The 18,421-nt window shown below is 40.9% G+C and overlaps 1 protein-coding gene across 4 annotated transcripts in view; it reads left to right on the plus strand.

The window, feature by feature from the left end:
* The window catches only part of lta4h (leukotriene A4 hydrolase), a 127,450-nt gene that overhangs the window by 13,299 nt on the left and 95,730 nt on the right, over positions 1-18,421 (plus strand). Inside the window, exon 1 of one of the 4 annotated variants that reach the window (XM_069909139.1) lies at positions 1,002-1,124. The exons of 2 other annotated variants lie outside the window; for them this stretch is intronic. Coding sequence is in view for 1 of the 2 variants with exons in the window: in XM_069909138.1 (XP_069765239.1) it covers positions 17,979-17,984 (6 nt within the window). In the remaining variant the exon portion in view is untranslated. Of the gene's footprint in view, positions 1-1,001; positions 1,125-17,898; positions 17,985-18,421 lie in introns of those variants that run through there. One more of the 4 variants, XM_069909138.1, reaches the window with a different exon arrangement.

Below are 18,421 nucleotides of genomic sequence, written 5' to 3' on the forward strand. Positions count from 1 at the left end.
GAATGTGTATATTTTCATTTTTAATGGAAAATCAAATATTAAAAGCACATTTAGTAGCTAGATTCTAAAGGCAAGCACAGATTTGGAAAGCAGGGTAGCTTTCATTTGTTCGAGATGCAGATCGACATTCCTTTTATTGTAACATAATAATACAAAAAATGTAATGCATGATGTACTTCAACCTTTGCCTGCCATAAGGCAAAGTTGCTTTTAGCATTGAGAGCACCTCTAACAATAAGAACATTAGAAGTGAAAGAAACCCTTCAGAGACAGTATCTGTAGATTCACCTCCACAGCCTATGCAACCATAGACTCCTGTTCAAAACATTGGCAACTCGAGTTCCATATCCGAACCTCTGATACGATCAGGAAGCCTTCAGTGACTGAGGCCCTTCGGGAGCCCTTCATGCCCTCAGCATTCTGAAATTGTACCTGGTTCCCATGACTCAATGTTCTTTGACCGCTAGTTGCCAGCAACCCACAGCCTGTATTAGGTCCTGCAACGGTTAGTTGTACACTGCCCAGCACAGGCGCTGCCATTTAGGGCACTGACCTCCAAAAAGGATGCTTTTTAAAAACACCATTGGCTCCTCTAAAGGGCTGCTTGAAGCCTGTATGGAGCATCAGGGCCAGGCAGTAGGACTTTGCGGAGTAGTACCGTGTCTCCACACCCTGTTCTCTGGCAGTGCTCCCATTGTTTTCATATGTACCTTGTAGAACCGGCTTGCTGGACTATTTCAAATATCTGTTAAGGGTCATCAGTGTTGGAATGTTAGGTTTTCTTTCCAAAAGAACAACAATGAATCTGGTTACTACAATCTTTGAGATTTTTATAAATGACCTGGATGAGGATGTACAGGGATGGGTCAGTAAGTTTGTGGATTATACCAAGGTTGAAGGAATTGTGGATCATGTTGAAGGCTGTTGTAACAACAACAGGATATAGGCAGGATGCAGAGTTGGGCAGAAAAATGACAGATGGAGTTCAATCTGGATAAGTGAAGGGATGCATTTTGGAAGATCAAACCTAAAGGCATGGTTAATGGCAGGATTCTGTGGACGAACAGAGGGGCCTTGGGATCCGAATCCATATCTCTCTCAAGATTTCCACGCAGATTGATAAGGTAGTTAAAAAGGTTTTCTGGTCTTCATTAGTTAAAGGATTAAGTTCAAAAGTTGTGAGGTAATGTTGCAGCTCTATAAAATTCTGGTTAGACAGCTTGGGATATCATGTTCAGTTCTCGTTGCATCATTGCAGGAAGGACTTGGAAGCTATGGATAGGGTACAGAGGAGATTATTAAAGCCATAGATAGGGTGGACAACAAACACCTTTTTTCCTGCAGCGAGAGTAGAAAACACCAGAGTACATCTGTACAAAGTGAAGGTAGGGAAGTTTAGGGGAGACATCAGGGTACACTTTTTTTTACAGAGTTGCAGGTGCCTGAAATGGATTGCCATGGGTGGTGATGTTGGAGGTGGGTACAATGGGGGCTTTTAAGACCCTAGACAAGCACATGAATATAAGAAAAATAGGAGGTTATGGATGGAAGGTAGGGGTTTAGTTGAACAGGCTTCTATCAGTCTCCACAACATCATGTGCTGAAGGGCACATATTGTGCTGTTTGTTCTATGTGCTACAATAATTTGGTAGTTTTAATAATTACATTTGCTATATTAGCTTTGCTCTCGATGCTTCGCTTCCAGAATTTAATTTTCCCATCTACTTTGATGAGATGTGAACTCTACTTTGGATCATCATGCTTCTAGATACTTATCCAGTAACTTAATTGCTATACTATAGGATTTCTGTCTTGCCCCAATGTATAAATAATGTGTAACTGGATTTTGCTAATCAAGAAAAATTATTATAATTGGATTCATGTGTATAAAGCTCCTGGTATGACTGAGGCCATATTCTGGATATTCTAATTGGCAAATCATGTTAAGACGGTTATGATCATTCATCCAGCAATGTATATTTCTGAGAAAATCACCAGTACATGCCACTGTACTTCTAGATCCTTTAAAAAAGAGAGGCAGTTATGATTTTTTTTTCCAAAGAAAACATTTTTGATCTCTAGTTTGGGGAAGATGCATCAGAATTATTGTATATTTCTTAATTGTTACTTATTATTTAGAAGTTTTCTTTGTTCTTTGTTCTGTGATGGAATCAATCTCTAGTTATAAAATATTATTTTAGTAAAGTTATTTTGTGGGTTGGATTCTGGGACACACATACATACACACAGAATACCATTTTAAAAGTCAAAATGTCTGCTAATCCATTGTTCAGTGGAAGCCATAAAACTGAAGTGATCATCCATTGAAACTAAAGTCAATAACTTTTACTCAGGAAAAATACCTGTGTACACACGAAAGCCACCTGTTAATAAGCTGAACAGATAGCCCGGAAGCATTTTCTCATCAAGTTTTAGAAGAGAGGAACTTCAAACAAAACCAGCAGTGACGTTATGTGATTAAAGACACGTCAAGGAGACATTTTTAATATTGCACTGGTTTTATCTGATGTTAGAAATGTAGAATTCTGTGAGAAAAGAGCTGCTTGTGTTCTCCTTGTCAAGGAGAATGTTGGTCAGAAAGGATGACTACTGTGCTGCTTTTCTTTATCGAGAGAGAGAGAGAGAGCAGTGCTGCAGGAACCATTTAAAATGGTCACTTCTGACTGACCTAATTCTGGGTAAAAGAAAGCAAGATCATTCTTGTTTCTGGATCATAACCATTGCGATGGCTACTTCGTCTGACTCGGATCTGAGTTTGCAAAATCATCATGTGAAACACAGATTCTGAAACCTCCTTGCAAGAGAGGGGGATTTGTGGCAAGCCATTTGTATGAAGAAGCATTCCTCTGAAAACAAGTCGACAAAAATTTGTGAGTTTGAGAACCTTTGAAAAGTAAAGACCGAGTTTCAACAAAAAATCTTTCTGAGACTGAACTCTGAAATCATCTCTTCAGAATTATGCCTGAACTGTCAGTTTCTCTCTCTCTCACACACACTTTAGAGTTGAGTAATATTTTATATTATTAATAAATTTATTTTTGAAGATATTGTCTTGGTGAATTTCTATTGCTGCTGTTCTAGTTCGTGACAGTTCATAGTTCTCTATCTGTCAGTGTGTACATATTAGATCCAATGTTGCTCCAAGTAAAATGGAACTAGCTTGGCAAATTCATTATGGAGTGCTGCTATTTCAGTTAATTTATAAACTGAAGTAGTTTTAAAAATGGTAAAAACACAGAAATGCTGGAGGAACTCAACAAGTGTCTCAGCATCCATAGGAGGTAGAAATATATAACTGACATTTCGAGCTTGAGCCCTTCTTGAATGTACGAGTAAAAGGAAAGCAGGCCCCTTCTATCACTGTTCCTCCTTTTCTCCACTTCTTCATTCACAGAGCCATCCACTCCCCCTGATAGATTCTCACTTTTCTTCTCTCCTAAATGTCTATGTCCAATTCTACTGGACTACGATTTTGCTTCCTGAACACTTTTGGGTATAATTTATGGATTTTAGGCTGCTGATCACACAAATTGCCTACTGTTTTTTAGATAAAACCTATTTTTGTGATTTTTCTGTCATATTTTGTCTACGTTAGGCATACAAAGCCAAGTTCAACATGACTTTGAAAATTCATTTTCTGCATTCACACTTGGACTTTTCCCTTGCTGATCTTGGTGTAGCTTTTTCACATCACAGGCGAGCGGTGGCCCTACTTTATCCAGGAGAAATTTGGGGGTAATCCTGCCCCCAGCACAGCCATAGGAGCAGTAAGATCCTTCCCCCCCCCCCACCCACCCCATTCATTGATTGCCTGCCTCCTCCCTCCCACGGGCTGTTGGTAGGTTGGTAGCTTTCCAACCTGCTCCCTCTCCCCTGGCCATCAGTAGGTGACTGGCCAGTCCACTCCCTCAACCCCTCAATCCCTCTATCTGTCGGTCACCCCAGGCCCACTTCGGCATGTGGCAATGATGGCACAAAGTAGAATGAATGGCCGGCTCATTTCCCATAATGCCTCACACAGCTCGTACTGCTCTGGGAAATACAGCTGTGTAAAGGATTATGGTTAACAAGGATAGGCATTCATCCTGCATTGTGCTGTTGTCGTGACAGGCTGCTGTTCTCTGGCGGTAAGTATATTTTAATTTTAATCAGCTACATTTTTAATTTTTTTTATTTTTCACACTATAAACCATATTGACCAAGATACATACAGACATTTTTCTTCTTAAATATATACAGTGTCGGTTTTTCCCCCTTTTCCCCCCTCCCTTCCCTCCCTCCCTCCCTCACCCTCTTCCCCGTTTATTTGAAGTTCAATCTATAAGATACATTGAACCCGTTAAACAATATTGTCACTTAATAAAAATAAAAAAGAAATTTTACTGAGTCAGTTCTTTTCGTTATCTTCTTCTGTCATTTTAGGTGGTGGAAGTCCATGGTAGGATTTCTCTATTGTGTTTCATGTCTGACTTCCATATTTGTTCGAATATTGTAATGTTATTTCTTAAATTATGTTATTTTTCTAATGGAATGCATTTCTTCTTTTTTTTCTTTGGCTTGGCTTCGCGGACGAAGATTTATGGAGGGGGTAAAAAGTCCACGTCAGCTGCAGGCTCGTTTGTGGCTGACCAGTCCGATGCGGGACAGGCAGACACGATTGCAGCGGTTGCAAGGGAAAATTGGTTGGTTGGGGTTGGGTGTTGGGTTTTTCCTCCTTTGCCTTTTGTCAGTGAGATGGGCTCTGCGGTCTTCTTCAAAGGAGGCTGCTGCCCGCCAAACTGTGAGGCGCCAAGATGCACGGTTTGAGGCGTTATCAGCCCACTGGCGGTGGTCAATGTGGCAGGCACCAAGAGATTTCTTTAGGCAGTCCTTGTACCTTTTCTTTGGTGCACCTCTGTCACGGTGGCCAGTGGAGAGCTCGCCATATAATACGATCTTGGGAAGGCGATGGTCCTCCATTCTGGAGACGTGACCCATCCAGCGCAGCTGGATCTTCAGCAGCTTGGACTCGATGCTGTCGACCTCTGCCATCTCGAGTACCTCGACGTTAGGGGTGTGAGCGCTCCAATGGATGTTGAGGATGGAGCGGAGACAACGCTGGTGGAAGCGTTCTAGGAGCCGTAGGTGGTGCCGGTAGAGGACCCATGATTCGGAGCCGAACAGGAGTGTGGGTATGACAACGGCTCTGTATACGCTTATCTTTGTGAGGTTTTTCAGTTGGTTGTTTTTCCAGACTCTTTTGTGTAGTCTTCAAAATGCATTTACTCATTTCTATATACCATTGTTGTATTCTCAAGTTGTCTTCTAATTTCCAGGTTGACATAATACATTTTTTTTGCTACAGCTAGGGCTATCATAACAAATCTTTATTGTGCTCCATCCAAATCGAGTCCAAATTCTTTATTTCTTATATTACTTAGGAGGAAGATCTCTGGGTTTTTTTGGTATATTGCTTTTTGTGATTTTATTTAATATCTGGTTTAGATCTTCCCAAAATTTTTCCACTTTCTCACATGTCCAAATTGCATGAATCGTTGTTCCCGTTTCCTTTTTACAGCGAAAACATCTGTCTGATACTGTTGGGTCCCATTTATTTAACTTTTGAGGTGTGATGTATAGCCTGTGCATCCAGTTATATTGTATCATGCGTAACCTCGTGTATATTGTATTTCTCATAGTTCCGGAGCATAGCTTCTCCCATGTTTCATTCTTTATCTTTATGTTTAGATCTTGTTCCCATTTTTGTTTAGGTTTACTGTTTGTTTCCTCATTTTCCTTTTCTTGCAGTTTGATGTACATGTTTGTTACAAATTTTTAAATTATCATTGTGTCTGTAATCACATATTCAAAATTGTTTCCTTCTGGTAACCTCAGACTGTTTTCCAATTTGTCCTTCAAGTAGGTTTTCAGTTGGTAGTATGCAAACATTGTATCGTGAGTTATATTATATTTATCCTTCATTTGTTCAAAGGATAATAATTTATTTCCCGAAAAACAATTTTCTATTCTTTTGATCTCTTTTCTCTCCCATTCTCTAAAGGAAAGGTTATCTATTGTGAAAGGGATGAGTTGATTTTGCGTCAATATTAGTTTTGGTAGTTGGTAATTTGTTTTCTTCCTTTCTACGTGAATCTTCTTCCAAATGTTGAACAGGTGATGCAATACCGGTGAATTCCTGCGTTGCACCAATTTTTCATCCCATTTCTATAGTATATGTTCAGGTATCTTCTCCCCTATTTTATCTAGTTCTAATCTGATCCAATCTGGTTTTTACCTTGTTTGATAAAAATCTGAAGTTATCTTAATTGTGCGGCTCTATAATAATTCTTAAAGTTTGGTAGTTGTAAGCCTCCTTGTTTGTACCATTCTGTTAATTTATCTAGTGCTATCCTCGGTTTCCCCCCTTTCCATAAGAATTTCCTTATTATTTTCTTTAACTCCTTGAAGAATTTCTCTGTTAGGTGTATTGGTAATGACTGAAATAGGTATTGTATCCTTGGGAAAATATTTATTTTAATACAGTTGATCCTTCCTACCAGTGTTAGTGGTAAGTCTTTCCAATGCTCTAAGTCGTCTTGTAATTTTTTCATTAATGGATGGTAATTGAGTTTATATAGATGGCCAGCTCCCCACCATGACTGCCAGACCCCCCACATCTCCATCGGGCACACAATAATCAAAACGGACAACCAGTTTACCTATCTCGGCTGCACCATTTCATCAGATGCAAGGATCGACAACGAGATAGACAACAGACTCGCCAAGGCAAATAGCGCCTTTGGAAGACTACACAAAAGAGTCTGGAAAAACAACCAACTGATAAACCTCACAAAGATAAGCGTATACAGAGCCGTTGTCATACCCACACTCCTGTTCGGCAGCGAATCGTGGGTCCTCTACCGGCATCACCTACGGCTCCTAGAATGCTTCCACCAGCGTTGTCTCCGCTCCATCATCAACATTCATTGGAGCGACTTCATCCCTAACATCGAAGTACTCGAGATGGCAGAGGTCGACAGCATCGAGTCTACGCTGCTGAAGATCCAGCTGCGCTGGGTGGGTCACGTCTCCAGAATGGAGGACCATCATCTTCCCAAGATCGTGTTATATGGCGAGCTCTCCACTGGCCACCGTGACAGAGGTGCACCAAAGAAGAGGTACAAGGACTGCCTAAAGAAATCTCTTGGTGCCTGCCACATTGACCACCGCCAGTGGGCTGATATCGCCTCAAACCGTACATCTTGGCGCCTCACAGTTCGGCGGGCAGCAACCTCCTTTGAAGAAGACCACAGAGCCCACCTCACTGACAAAAGGCAAAGGAGGAAAAACCCAACACACAACCCCAACCAACCAATTTTCCCCTGCAACCGCTGCAACCATGTCTGCCTGTCCCGCATCGGACTTGTCAGCCACAAACGAGCCTGCAGCCGACGTGGACATTTACCCCCTCCATAAATCTTCGACCGCGAAGCCAAGCCAAAGAAGAATACCTTGGTATCGCATTGCTTTTGTTTGGCATCTAAATGGCGATTCTTTCTTAAACTTTGTGAAATCCGCATTATTCATTGGCATTGCTTCACTTTTATTTGCGTTGATCTTGTACCCCGATACTTCTCCATATTCCTTCAATTTCCTATGTAATTCTTTTATTGATATTTCTGGTTCTGTTAAGTATATCATAACGTCATCTGCAAATAGACTGATTTTATATTCCTTTTTTATTTTTATGCCTCTTATTTTATTTTCTGTTCTTATCAGTTCTGCTAGTGGTTCTATAGCTAACGCGAACAGTGAGGGAGATGGTGGACATCCCTGCCTTGTTGATCTGCTTAAGTTAAATTGTTTTGATATATATCCATTTACTGTCACTTTCGCCAACAGCCCCTTATATAATGCTTTAATCCAATTAATATATTTCTCTGGTAGGCTGAATTTTTGTAGTACTTTGAATAAATAATTCCATTCTACTCTGTCAAAGGCCTTCTCTGCGTCTAAAGCAACAGCTACTGTTGGAGTTTTATTTCCTTCTACTGCATGAATTAAGTTAATAAATTTACAGATATTGTCTGTTGTTCGTCTTCTTTTAATAAATCCAGTTTTGTCTAGATTTACTATTTTTGGTACATAGTCGGCCAATCTGTTTGCTAATAGTTTAGCTATTATCTTATAATCTGTGTTAAGTAGAGATATTGGTCTATATGGTGCTGGTGCAAGTGGATCTTTCCCTGTCTTTGGTGTTACTATAATTATTGCAGTTTTGCATGAATCTGGTATGCTTTGTGTTTTATCAATCTGGTTGATTACTTCCAGGAGGGGAGGAATTAATAAGTCTTTAAATGTTTTATAGAATTCTATTGGGAATCCATCCTCTCCTGGTGTTTTATTGTTCAGTAGTTTTTTTAATATCTCCTGTAATTCTTCCATTTCAAATGGTTTTATTAATTTATTTTGCTCCTCTTTGTAATTTTAGTAGTTCAATTTTAGTTAGAAATTCATCTATTTTGTTTTCTTTCCCTTCGTTTTCAGTTTGATATAGTTGCTCGTAGAATTCCCTGAAGTTTTAATTGATCTCCGTTGGATTATATGTAATTTGTTTGTCCTTTTTCCTTCATGCCAATACCATTCTTTTAGTTTGTTCTGTCTTAAGCTGCCACGCTAGAATTTTGTGCGTTTTTTCTCCTAGCTCATAATATTTCTGTTTTGTCTTCATTATGTTCTTCTCCACCTTATATGTTTGTAGTGTTACATATTTTTTATCTGCCAATTCTCTTCTTTTAGTTGTATCTTCCTTTATTGCTAATTCTTTTTCTATATTTGTTATTTCCCTTTCCAACTGTTCTGTTTCCCGATTGTAGTCCTTCTTCATCTTAGTTACATAACTTATTATTTGCCCTCTGATGAACGCTTTCATTGCGTCCCAGAGTATAAACATATCTTTCACTGATTCCGTATTTATTTCAAAGTACATTTTAATTTGTCGTTCAATGAATTCTCTAAAATCCTGTCTTTTAAGTCTCTTCTTCTCTCTTTGGCTTGGCTTCGCAGACGAAGATTTATGGAGGGGGTAAAAAGTCCACGTCAGCTGCAGGCTCGTTTGTGGCTGACAAGTCCGATGTGGGACAGGCAGACACGGTTGCAGCGGCTACAGGGGAAAATTGGTTGGTTGGGGTTGGGTGTTGGGTTTTTTCTCCTTTGCCTTTTGTCAGTGAGGTGGGCTCTGCGGTCTTCTTCGAAGGAGGTTGCTGCCCGCCAAACTGTGAGGCGCCAAGATGCACGATTTGAGGCGTTATCAGCCCACTGGCAGTGGTCAATGTGGCAGGCACCAAGAGATTTCTTTAGGCAGTCCTTGTACCTTTTCTTTGGTGCACCTCTGTCACGGTGGACAGTGGAGAGCTCGCCATATAACACGATCTTGGGAAGGCGATGGTCCTCCATTCTGGAGACGTGACCCACCCAGCGCAGCTGGATCTTCAGCAGCGTGGACTCGATGCTGTCGACCTCTGCCATCTCGAGTACTTCGACGTTGGGGATGAAAGCGCTCCAATGGATGTTGAGGATGGAGCGGAGACAACGCTGGTGGAAGCGTTATAGGAGCCGTAGGTGATGCCGGTAGAGGACCCATGATTCGGAGCCGAACAGGAGTGTGGGTATGACAACGGCTCTGTATACGCTTATCTTTGTGAGGTTTTTCAGTTGGTTGTTTTTCCAGACTCTTTTGTGTAGTCTTCCAAAGGCGCTATTTGCCTTGGAGTTTAATCTCCATCTATACATTCTTGGTGGGATGTCCTCTAGCTCTATTTCCAATAACAGGGGTGAGTGGTCCGATAATAGTCTAGCTTTATATTCCGTTTTCCTAACTCTCCCTTGAATGTGGGCTGATAACAGGAATAGGTCTATCCTTGAGTATGTTTTATGTCTACCCGAATAATATGAATATTCCTTTTCCTTTGGGTGTTGTTTCCTCCATATATCCATAAGTTGCATTTCTTGCATCGATTTAATTATAAATTTGGTTACTTTGTTCTTTCTGTTAGTTTTTTTTCCAGTTTTATCCATGTTTGAGTCCAAATTAAGGTTAAAATCCCCTCCTATTAGTATGTTCCCTTGCATATCTGCTATCTTCAAATATATATCTTGCATAAATTTTTGATCTTCTTCACTTGGTGATATACATTGAGTAAATTCCAAAATTCTGAATATATCTTACATTTTATCATTACATCTCTCCCTGCTGGATCTATTATTTCCTCTTCTATTTTGATTGGTACATTTTTATTGATTAATATAGCTACTCCTCTGGCTTTTGAATTATATGATGCTGCTGTTACATGTCCTATCCAATCTCTCTTTAATTTCTTGTGTTCCACTTCAGTTAGATGTGTTTCTTGTATGAATGCTATATCGATTTTTTTTCTTTTTTCAGTAAATTTAACAGTTTCTTCCTTTTGATTTGGTTATGTATTTCATTAATATTTAAAGTCATATAGTTCAACAATACAATCATTTCATACTTTGTTTATCTTTCCTTTCTGTTTCCTTATCACCACCTTCCCTTCTTATCTATTTCTGCTTTCTTTTTTTGAACACATTATAAGACAACATTTCTAAAACATAAAATATTTCCACTATTCTCATATCTAAAATTCCTTTAACCCCAATAGTCCCTCCCCTTTCTGAGTTGCCCTTTGTGCCTTGTCGGGCAACCACATCTCCCCTCTCCATTTGGATTTGCGAATCCGCTCGCAAGCGTCAACTGATTTCTCAGTGACTGTTATTCTTCCCCACCCAGCCCCCTCCAGAAAAGATTTTAATCTTCATATAATAACAAAGGTCACTCTCTTAATTCCCTCCTTACTTCCTTTCTTCCCTTTCTTTCCCTTCTTAGTTCTTACTTATACTCTATTTTTTTTAATATATATAGTTTGTTGTCATTTTTGTTCTTGTTACATCTCTTCATCTCTCTGTCTGTTTTGTAGTTGTTCTGCAAATTTTCGTGCTTCTTCCGGATCCGAGAATAGTTTGCTTTGCTGCCCCGGGATAGCTATTTTAAGTATCGCTGGGTATTTTAACATAGATTTATAACTTTTTTTCCATAGGGTCATTTTTGCTGCATTAAACTCCTTCCTCTTCTTCAGGAGTTCAAAACTTATATCTGGATAGAAAAAAAATTTTTGACCCTTGTATTCCAGTGGTTTTTTGTCTTCTCTTATTTTTTTCATTGCCTTCTCCAATATATTTTCTCTTGTTGTATATCTTAGGAATTTTACTGGAATGGATCTTGGTTTTTGTTGTGGTTGTGGTTTAGGGGCTAATGTTCTGTGTGCCCTTTCTCTTTCCATTTCTTCCTGTAATTCTGGTCTTCCTAGGACCCTGGGGATCCATTCTTTTATAAATTCTTTCATATTTTTGCCTTCTTCATCTTCCTTAAGGCCCACTATCTTTATATTGTTTCTTCTATTATAATTTTCCATTATATCTATCTTCTGAGCTAACAGCTCCTGTGTCTCTTTAACTTTTTTTATCAGATTCTTCTAATTTCTTTTTTAAGTCATCTACTTCCATTTCTATGGCTGTTTCTCATTCTTTCACCTTGTCTACTCTTTTTCCTATATCTGTCATGATCATCTCTAATCTATTCACTTTTTCTTCTGTACTTTTTATTCTTCTTTTTGTTTCACTGAATTCTTGTGACTGCCATTCTTTTACTGTTTCCATATATTCTTTAAAAAAAAATATATCCATGTACTTGCCCTTCCCTTCATCTTTCTTTTCTCTGTGTTCTTCCTCCTCTTCTTCTGAGTCCACTCCAGGATCTGTGTCCTTTACCTCTGTCTCTTCTGGTTTTCTTGTTGGATTGTTTGTTTTATTTTGTTGGGTATTTTTGGTCTTCTTATTTTTATTAAAAGTGTCTTGGTGTTGGTCTTCTTCCTCTGGGTTGGTCATCTGTTGTTTCTTTGATTTCCTATTTTTATTCTCTTCCTTCTTGTTCTCGTTATTTTCTATGTTTTCCTGTTGAGAGTCTTGCTGTTGTGTTGTAGTTGTCTGTTTCAGCTGTGGAGATTTACTCCTCAGCTGTTCCCCCTCCCGTCAGTGTTATTTTTGTCTTGCGCATGCGCGGTTGCGCACTTTTGTTTGGCTCTGTGACCCATTTTTGTAGTCCTGAGTTCGGGGCTTCCACTGACCTCAGGGAGCGGGCTTCTCTCTCCACGGAGGGCCTCCTCGTACCGGTAAGGCCTTCACCTTCCTCCTCCGACGTCCTTCCTTCTTCTTTTCTTCCCGTTGTTTTTGGTTTTTCTTTCTTTGCTGGCATTTTCTCCACACTTTTACTTTCACTTTGTTATGGTTTTTATGTTTGTGCCTTTGTTTTTTCTCTATCTTTTTGTTTACTTTTCTGGAGAGGGCTGCAGTTCCCCTACCGGCCACTACTCCATCACGTGACTCCTTTTTTAATCAGCTACATGATGCAGCACTCAAGTGCTGACATCATACGGCTTCCCTGCTTGGCCATTTGCCTCTTCACACTGCAGGGAGAGGGTGGTCCAGGAAAGGTAGGGCCACGAACCTGTTTAAAATTGCTGAGCCAGCCCTTTCACGCCACAGGTTCAAAAATTTCCAGGGAATCTCTGTGAAAAGGCCTATTGCGACCATGGAAAAGCAGTATCAGGGCAACTGCAGTTTATCAATGCTGGCTGACTATTGTTGAACAGTGACACAAAACGCATTAGTTGTTGAATACAAACAAAAATCAGCAGCAAAATATTTTTATGTCGTTTAAACTAATGCAATATGTCAGCATCATTATGGAATTAAATGTACCAAATTAAGTAACATTTCATTTAATATTTCTCCTACTTCCTACATGTACAGCATATCTGAAATTTGTGTTCAGCTGGAAGTTGTCCATCACAATCCCCAATTTGTTCAGGAAGCAAACCTTTTGAAAACATTTGTTGTCCAAATATTATTACCCTTTGTCTATTGATCTATGCTTCTCCCCAGCCTTTTAATTCGGGTATCTGCCTGCTTTGTACTCTTACCTTGATGAAGAGCTCAGGCCCAAAACGTTGGTTATATATCTTTACCTCCTGTGGATGCTGTGAGACCAGCTGAGATCCTCCAGCATCTGTGTTTTTACTATTATCACGGAGTCTGCAGACTTTTGTGGTTAATTACTTTCCAAAGGGAATGCGAGCTTTGTTGGCCATGATTTTTTTATAACCAAAAATAGACAAAGTAAAAAAGTTTGAAGTCCCTTTCCATCCTTAATGTTGTATCTGCATTTACTTCACAGAACATTGTTACACTCGTTTCTATTTAGACCATTAACACAATTGTGGCATCTTGTTGTTACTCTCTGCTCTATTGTTTGAAGAGCTTCCCCTTGGTCTCAACCCCTCAATGACCAATAATGGAAAGACTCTAGAATGTGGTCCTTCCCCACAGCGCCCTCACATTGGCTGCACCATCCTCAGTGTGTCCCTCAGCACGTATTCCTGCGGCTTGGAATATGCCAGTTAGCAGCAGTCCCGCATCGACATCTCAGTTTGCAGAAAGGCCAGCAGGTTTTGGGCAGACCAAAATGTATCTTTCACCGAGTTAATCTTTCACTGTGTCCCCAAGAACAGCCCATAAATCAGAGAGCCCTCTGTCACACTGCTGCTGGGGATTAACTGTGACAGGACCCTTGCATCCTTCTCCACACACACTCTTAGCAAATCTGGATTCTGCATATAGAGGTGGAGTCATCTTGGGGATAACATGTGTTGTGGGTGATGTTCCAGTTGTACAGGAAGAATTTGACCTCTCGCCACCAGCCAGGCCAAGCCCTTGTGCTTGTTTGTGAACACAGCTGATGTGGGCTGCTCAGGGAACCACATCACCCCCCAACCCGTGTCCATCGAGTCCTCATCTCTCATTGTCTGCTGGATGTTCTGAGCTGACCACTGCCTGATGGCCATGTGGTAAAATGTGTTTGCCTGGAAAATCTTTTCTATGAAGGATTCAAGATTCATTTTGTTATCATAGTAATAGAACAGTGTCACATTACATGAAATTTCTTTTTGCCTGCTGCAAGGCAGACAGATTTGTCACTGGCAGGAATTGCCTAACTGGCTCATACAGTCTTACAGTCAGACTTAGAGAAAGAGAAGCCAAAGAGAGTCTGTTCCCCCCCCCCCCCCCCACCCCCCGCCCCAACCCACACCCCAGAGTTACCTGAATGCCCATAGATTCACCTCCAGCACTTCCACATCTCTGCAGCCACACAGAGTCCAGACCAAACCATTGGCAACCCAAGCTCCCAATCCAAACCTCTGACACAGGAACCCTTCGATGCCCTTAGCACCTTCTCGCATCCCGGTTTTGATACCTGGTACTCCTGCAGCCTGATTAAGCCAGATTCCAGCAGTCCACAGCTTGGCGCACATCTCATACAGCAGCCCACAACTTCTCTATCATCAGCGGCCTGCTTCACTCACTGGTCCCTCAGCCTCAGAGCCCCTAACTGGTCCGCTGTGGTCACCATCCCGTGGATCATCTCCTCCGCTTTTCCTTCTCTATCCTCTGGTGTCCTGCTCCAGTTCTCCACTTCCCCAGAATCTGCAACCCCTTGTGGCTGCTGCCATCTTGGGCACACACCCCGCGGTCACGGAATATCAAATAAAACCACAGTCAGCTCCCTCAATGAACTGTTCAAAGCGCTTGCAGATCTGATGGCAGTCAACTGGGCAACTGGACCCCACGGGAACACTGCATCTCTGTTCCCTCGCCACAGCTGCTCAGGCAGCACTGCCTTTTCCTATAGGTGTTGTGGCAAAATTCAACTGACTGAAACATTGCACGGCACTGGAGCCAGACCTATTCGCAACACCTGGGACAGGTAGATCTTCAGCACATATTGGAACTTTGTTCACTCATCCTTTAGCTCCACAAGCAGCCTAATGCAGCTACACAAGGTGAACATCAGGATGAGGACCACATTGGGTGTGTACCTCCATTGTCTGGCAACTTGTAGATGGTGACCCTTCAGATCCTTTCCATTTTGGATCCTGATATGAACCAAACAACTGCTCTGGTGACGTCCTGTGTAGAGGAGCACAGGAGCGATAGCATCATGGCTAAAGGAGACTTGCTGAATCTCATCGTGGAAAAGGAAAAGTCACTCCTGAAGGGGTCATTTTAAGGAAGCAGTGCTGGGCAGCAGAGCTCTTGGAAGTAATACATTACTGCCTCGTGTGTGGTTATAGACAATTTTTCTGATTTCTCTGTGTTATAGGGGAATGAAATACCACTTTGTGACCAAAAGTGAAAGGGTTCAGGAAGCAGAGAAACACTGCAGTTCGGCTGACCCATGAAAGGGTTCTGGAAGCTTTATGAAAATCACTCGCTTTGTATCCCTTTGGGGTAAAGAAGAGGGGAGTTTTGCCACTCATCTGGAAAATAACATTGGTCTGGAAGTCTCGACAAAGATTTTGCGAGTTTACAACTGTCTGTCCAAAGCTTGGTCTCTCCCACCTACTTTGTGAACTTCTTTGCATATGTTGAAAGCCTGCATGTCGCATTAATTTCAAGCCTATGTGTCAACATTGGATTTTCTGAGACCGAACTTTGAACTGCCTTTCAAGAATTGTGCCTTGAGTTGTAGTGGCTTGGGGTATTCCACACACAAAGCAGTATGTTCACACGTAGTTGGTGTTATTATTGGGCTAATTTCTATTGCTGCTGACTGGTACGTAACACTGCATCTTGAATAGTAGAAGTGGAGCCATGCTCCCCTTCTCCTAGAAGTACTGGAGCATCCTCTGCCATCCTGCTGGGGTCTTGAATGTCACATTGAAGAGGCTTATCTGCCATATCCTGGAGTCAGTAGATTTCCTTCACCTGAAATTTGCATTTCATCAAGTCTTTCTGGACAGAGAGGTCCTGGGAAAACATGAAACCTTCGCGCAGGTCCTTCACTGCTACCCTGACTGAGTCCTGGTTTCTTTGTCCTCCCAAGGAGTTTACTGCTGCAGCCATCCTCGTTAAACTGTAAGATTAATGTGATCATGGCTGATCTATCCTCAAACTCTCCAAAAGCCTCCATTCCTTAATCTGTCAAATATTTATCCATCTCCTCTTTAATCTAAAGATTGGCTTCCAGGGAGAGAATTTCAGACTTGCTGCTGGTAATGGTGTTGGATGGATACCACGATCCGATTGGATCCACCCCTGCGTCAGCAGACCAGCTCACACCAGACAGTTTCCTGCTCCAACGGTCATTTCAATTGTCTTCTTCTTTCCTTATTTATGCTACAGCTTCTCACCAATCCAGTTGATCATATTACTGTAGATGGTCTACACTTGACCTTAGCCTAAAGGCTGAGAAGAGTTAAGATCGGGCTGAGGCTTTCTTTTGATCTTGAGCCTTTGTCAAGGAAAGGATGGTATGCTTATTCAAACATGCAGATCCTAAGGGGGCTTGACAAGGTAGATGTTTGTAGTGTCTTGAACAATAAATATAACTACAAGGTAAGGGGCTGCTCATTTCAACCTGAGATATGTAGAAACTTCTTATGAAGGGTAGTGAATTTCTGTAATTCTCTCTCTGGAAGCTAATCTTTAGATTAAAGAGGAGATGCATAAATATTTGTAAGATTAAGGAATGGAGGCTTTTGGAATTGATAGAAGGGAGGAGTTGAGGCCAGCATAGATCAGCCATGATCACATTGAATGGTGGGGAAGGCATGAAGGGCCTGTTGTCTTACTCCTATATTCTTGTGATATAGTTGACAATAGAAGGGATTTCATTTGTTCATATGCAGTAAAAAATTGTATTTAAATACAGGTAGGTGTTCTGCATCACTTAACACTGTATACTGCATCAATAGAGCTAACTTAAGCAATGTCCTAGCTCCTTCAAAGTGGCCACACAAATAGATTGGGTGGTAAAGAAGCTTTGTTGATTGGGGCATTGAGTGTAAGAAAAAGGAAGTTATGTTGCAGCAATACAAAACTTTGGTTAGGCAGCATTGGTTGCTCCATTACATGAAGACTGTGGCAGCTTTAGAAAGCATACTGAAGAGATTTACCAGAGTGTTGCCTGGATTAGAGGGTACAAATTGGGTTATTTTCTCTGGAGACCCAATATCTACTTTCTCTGAGGAAAGACCCAATAGAATTATTTTAAAATTAGTTGCATTGTTAGTGGATAGAAACTTTTCCCAAGGGTAAAAATGTCACATACGAGAGGACATATGTTTAAATTGAAGTGATGGAGGGACTTTAAAAGAGATGTGCAGGGGAAGTTTGTTTACACAGTATGGTGGGTGCCAGAACGAGCTCCAGGAGTAGAGGTGGCAGCTGATACTGTTGTAGTATTTAAGAAACTTGTGGTTAAAAAATATATGCAGTTGATATACAGTGCCCTCACCCCAATAATGTTTGAAACAAAGACACTTTTTACCCTTTATTTGCTCCTGTGCTCTACAATTTTAAATTTGTAATCAAACCATTCACATATAATAAAAGTGCACATTCCAAATTTTATTCAAGGTTATTTGTATGAATTTTGATTTGACCATGTAGAAATTATAGCACTTTTTTAACATAGTCCTCTCATTTTAGGGCACAGGTGTTTGTGAGTATGCAGGTATTTTTAATTGCTTCATTAGTGCAGGTATAAGAGAGCTAGATGCTTCTAAGCTTTTGATCTCCTTTGGAATCTGTAGTTGACATTTTCAACATGAGGACCAGAGTTGTGTTAATGAAAAATCAAAGAAACCATTATGAGGCTGAAAAACCAGAATAAAACATCACTCAAACCTCAAGATTGTTTGGAACATCATTAAGAAGAAAGAGCGTACTGGTGAGCTCAGTAATCGCATAGGAACTGGTATTCCGAGGAAGACTTCCAATGCTGATGACAGAAGAATTCTCATCAGCCTGCAGAGTGAATCCTTTTGCAGCGGGATGTGTACATGGAGGTGAGGGGGTTGGAGGGTTATTGGCGGAGAGTGGGAGGTTTGAACTAGTGGAGTTTTTCTAGTGAACCGGTGCAGACTCAAAAGGCCGACATGGCCTGTTTCTGCTCCATAAATGGTTATATGGTTTTATAATGAAGAAAAATCCCTAAATGGCTGTTTGACAGATCAGAAACATTCTACAGGAGGCAGATGTGGATACAGGTAGTCCTCTTTTTTGGACCTACGTGAGTTACGTCCACCCACACATATGACCAAAATTTTAAAAATATCTTTATTAAAACTAAGGTACAAGTACAAATTTTGTATTAAAAGTACTGTATACAGTGGTCCCCATACTCTGCAACAGCCTGAAGTCCCTGTTCTCCAACTTACAACCACACCTGAGTTACAACCAATCCTTCAGCCCCCATTACAGTTGTAAGTTAGAGACTACCTGT

Source organism: Narcine bancroftii, chromosome 13 (genome assembly GCF_036971445.1).
Source record: "Narcine bancroftii isolate sNarBan1 chromosome 13, sNarBan1.hap1, whole genome shotgun sequence".
Taxonomy (NCBI): domain Eukaryota; kingdom Metazoa; phylum Chordata; class Chondrichthyes; order Torpediniformes; family Narcinidae; genus Narcine; species Narcine bancroftii.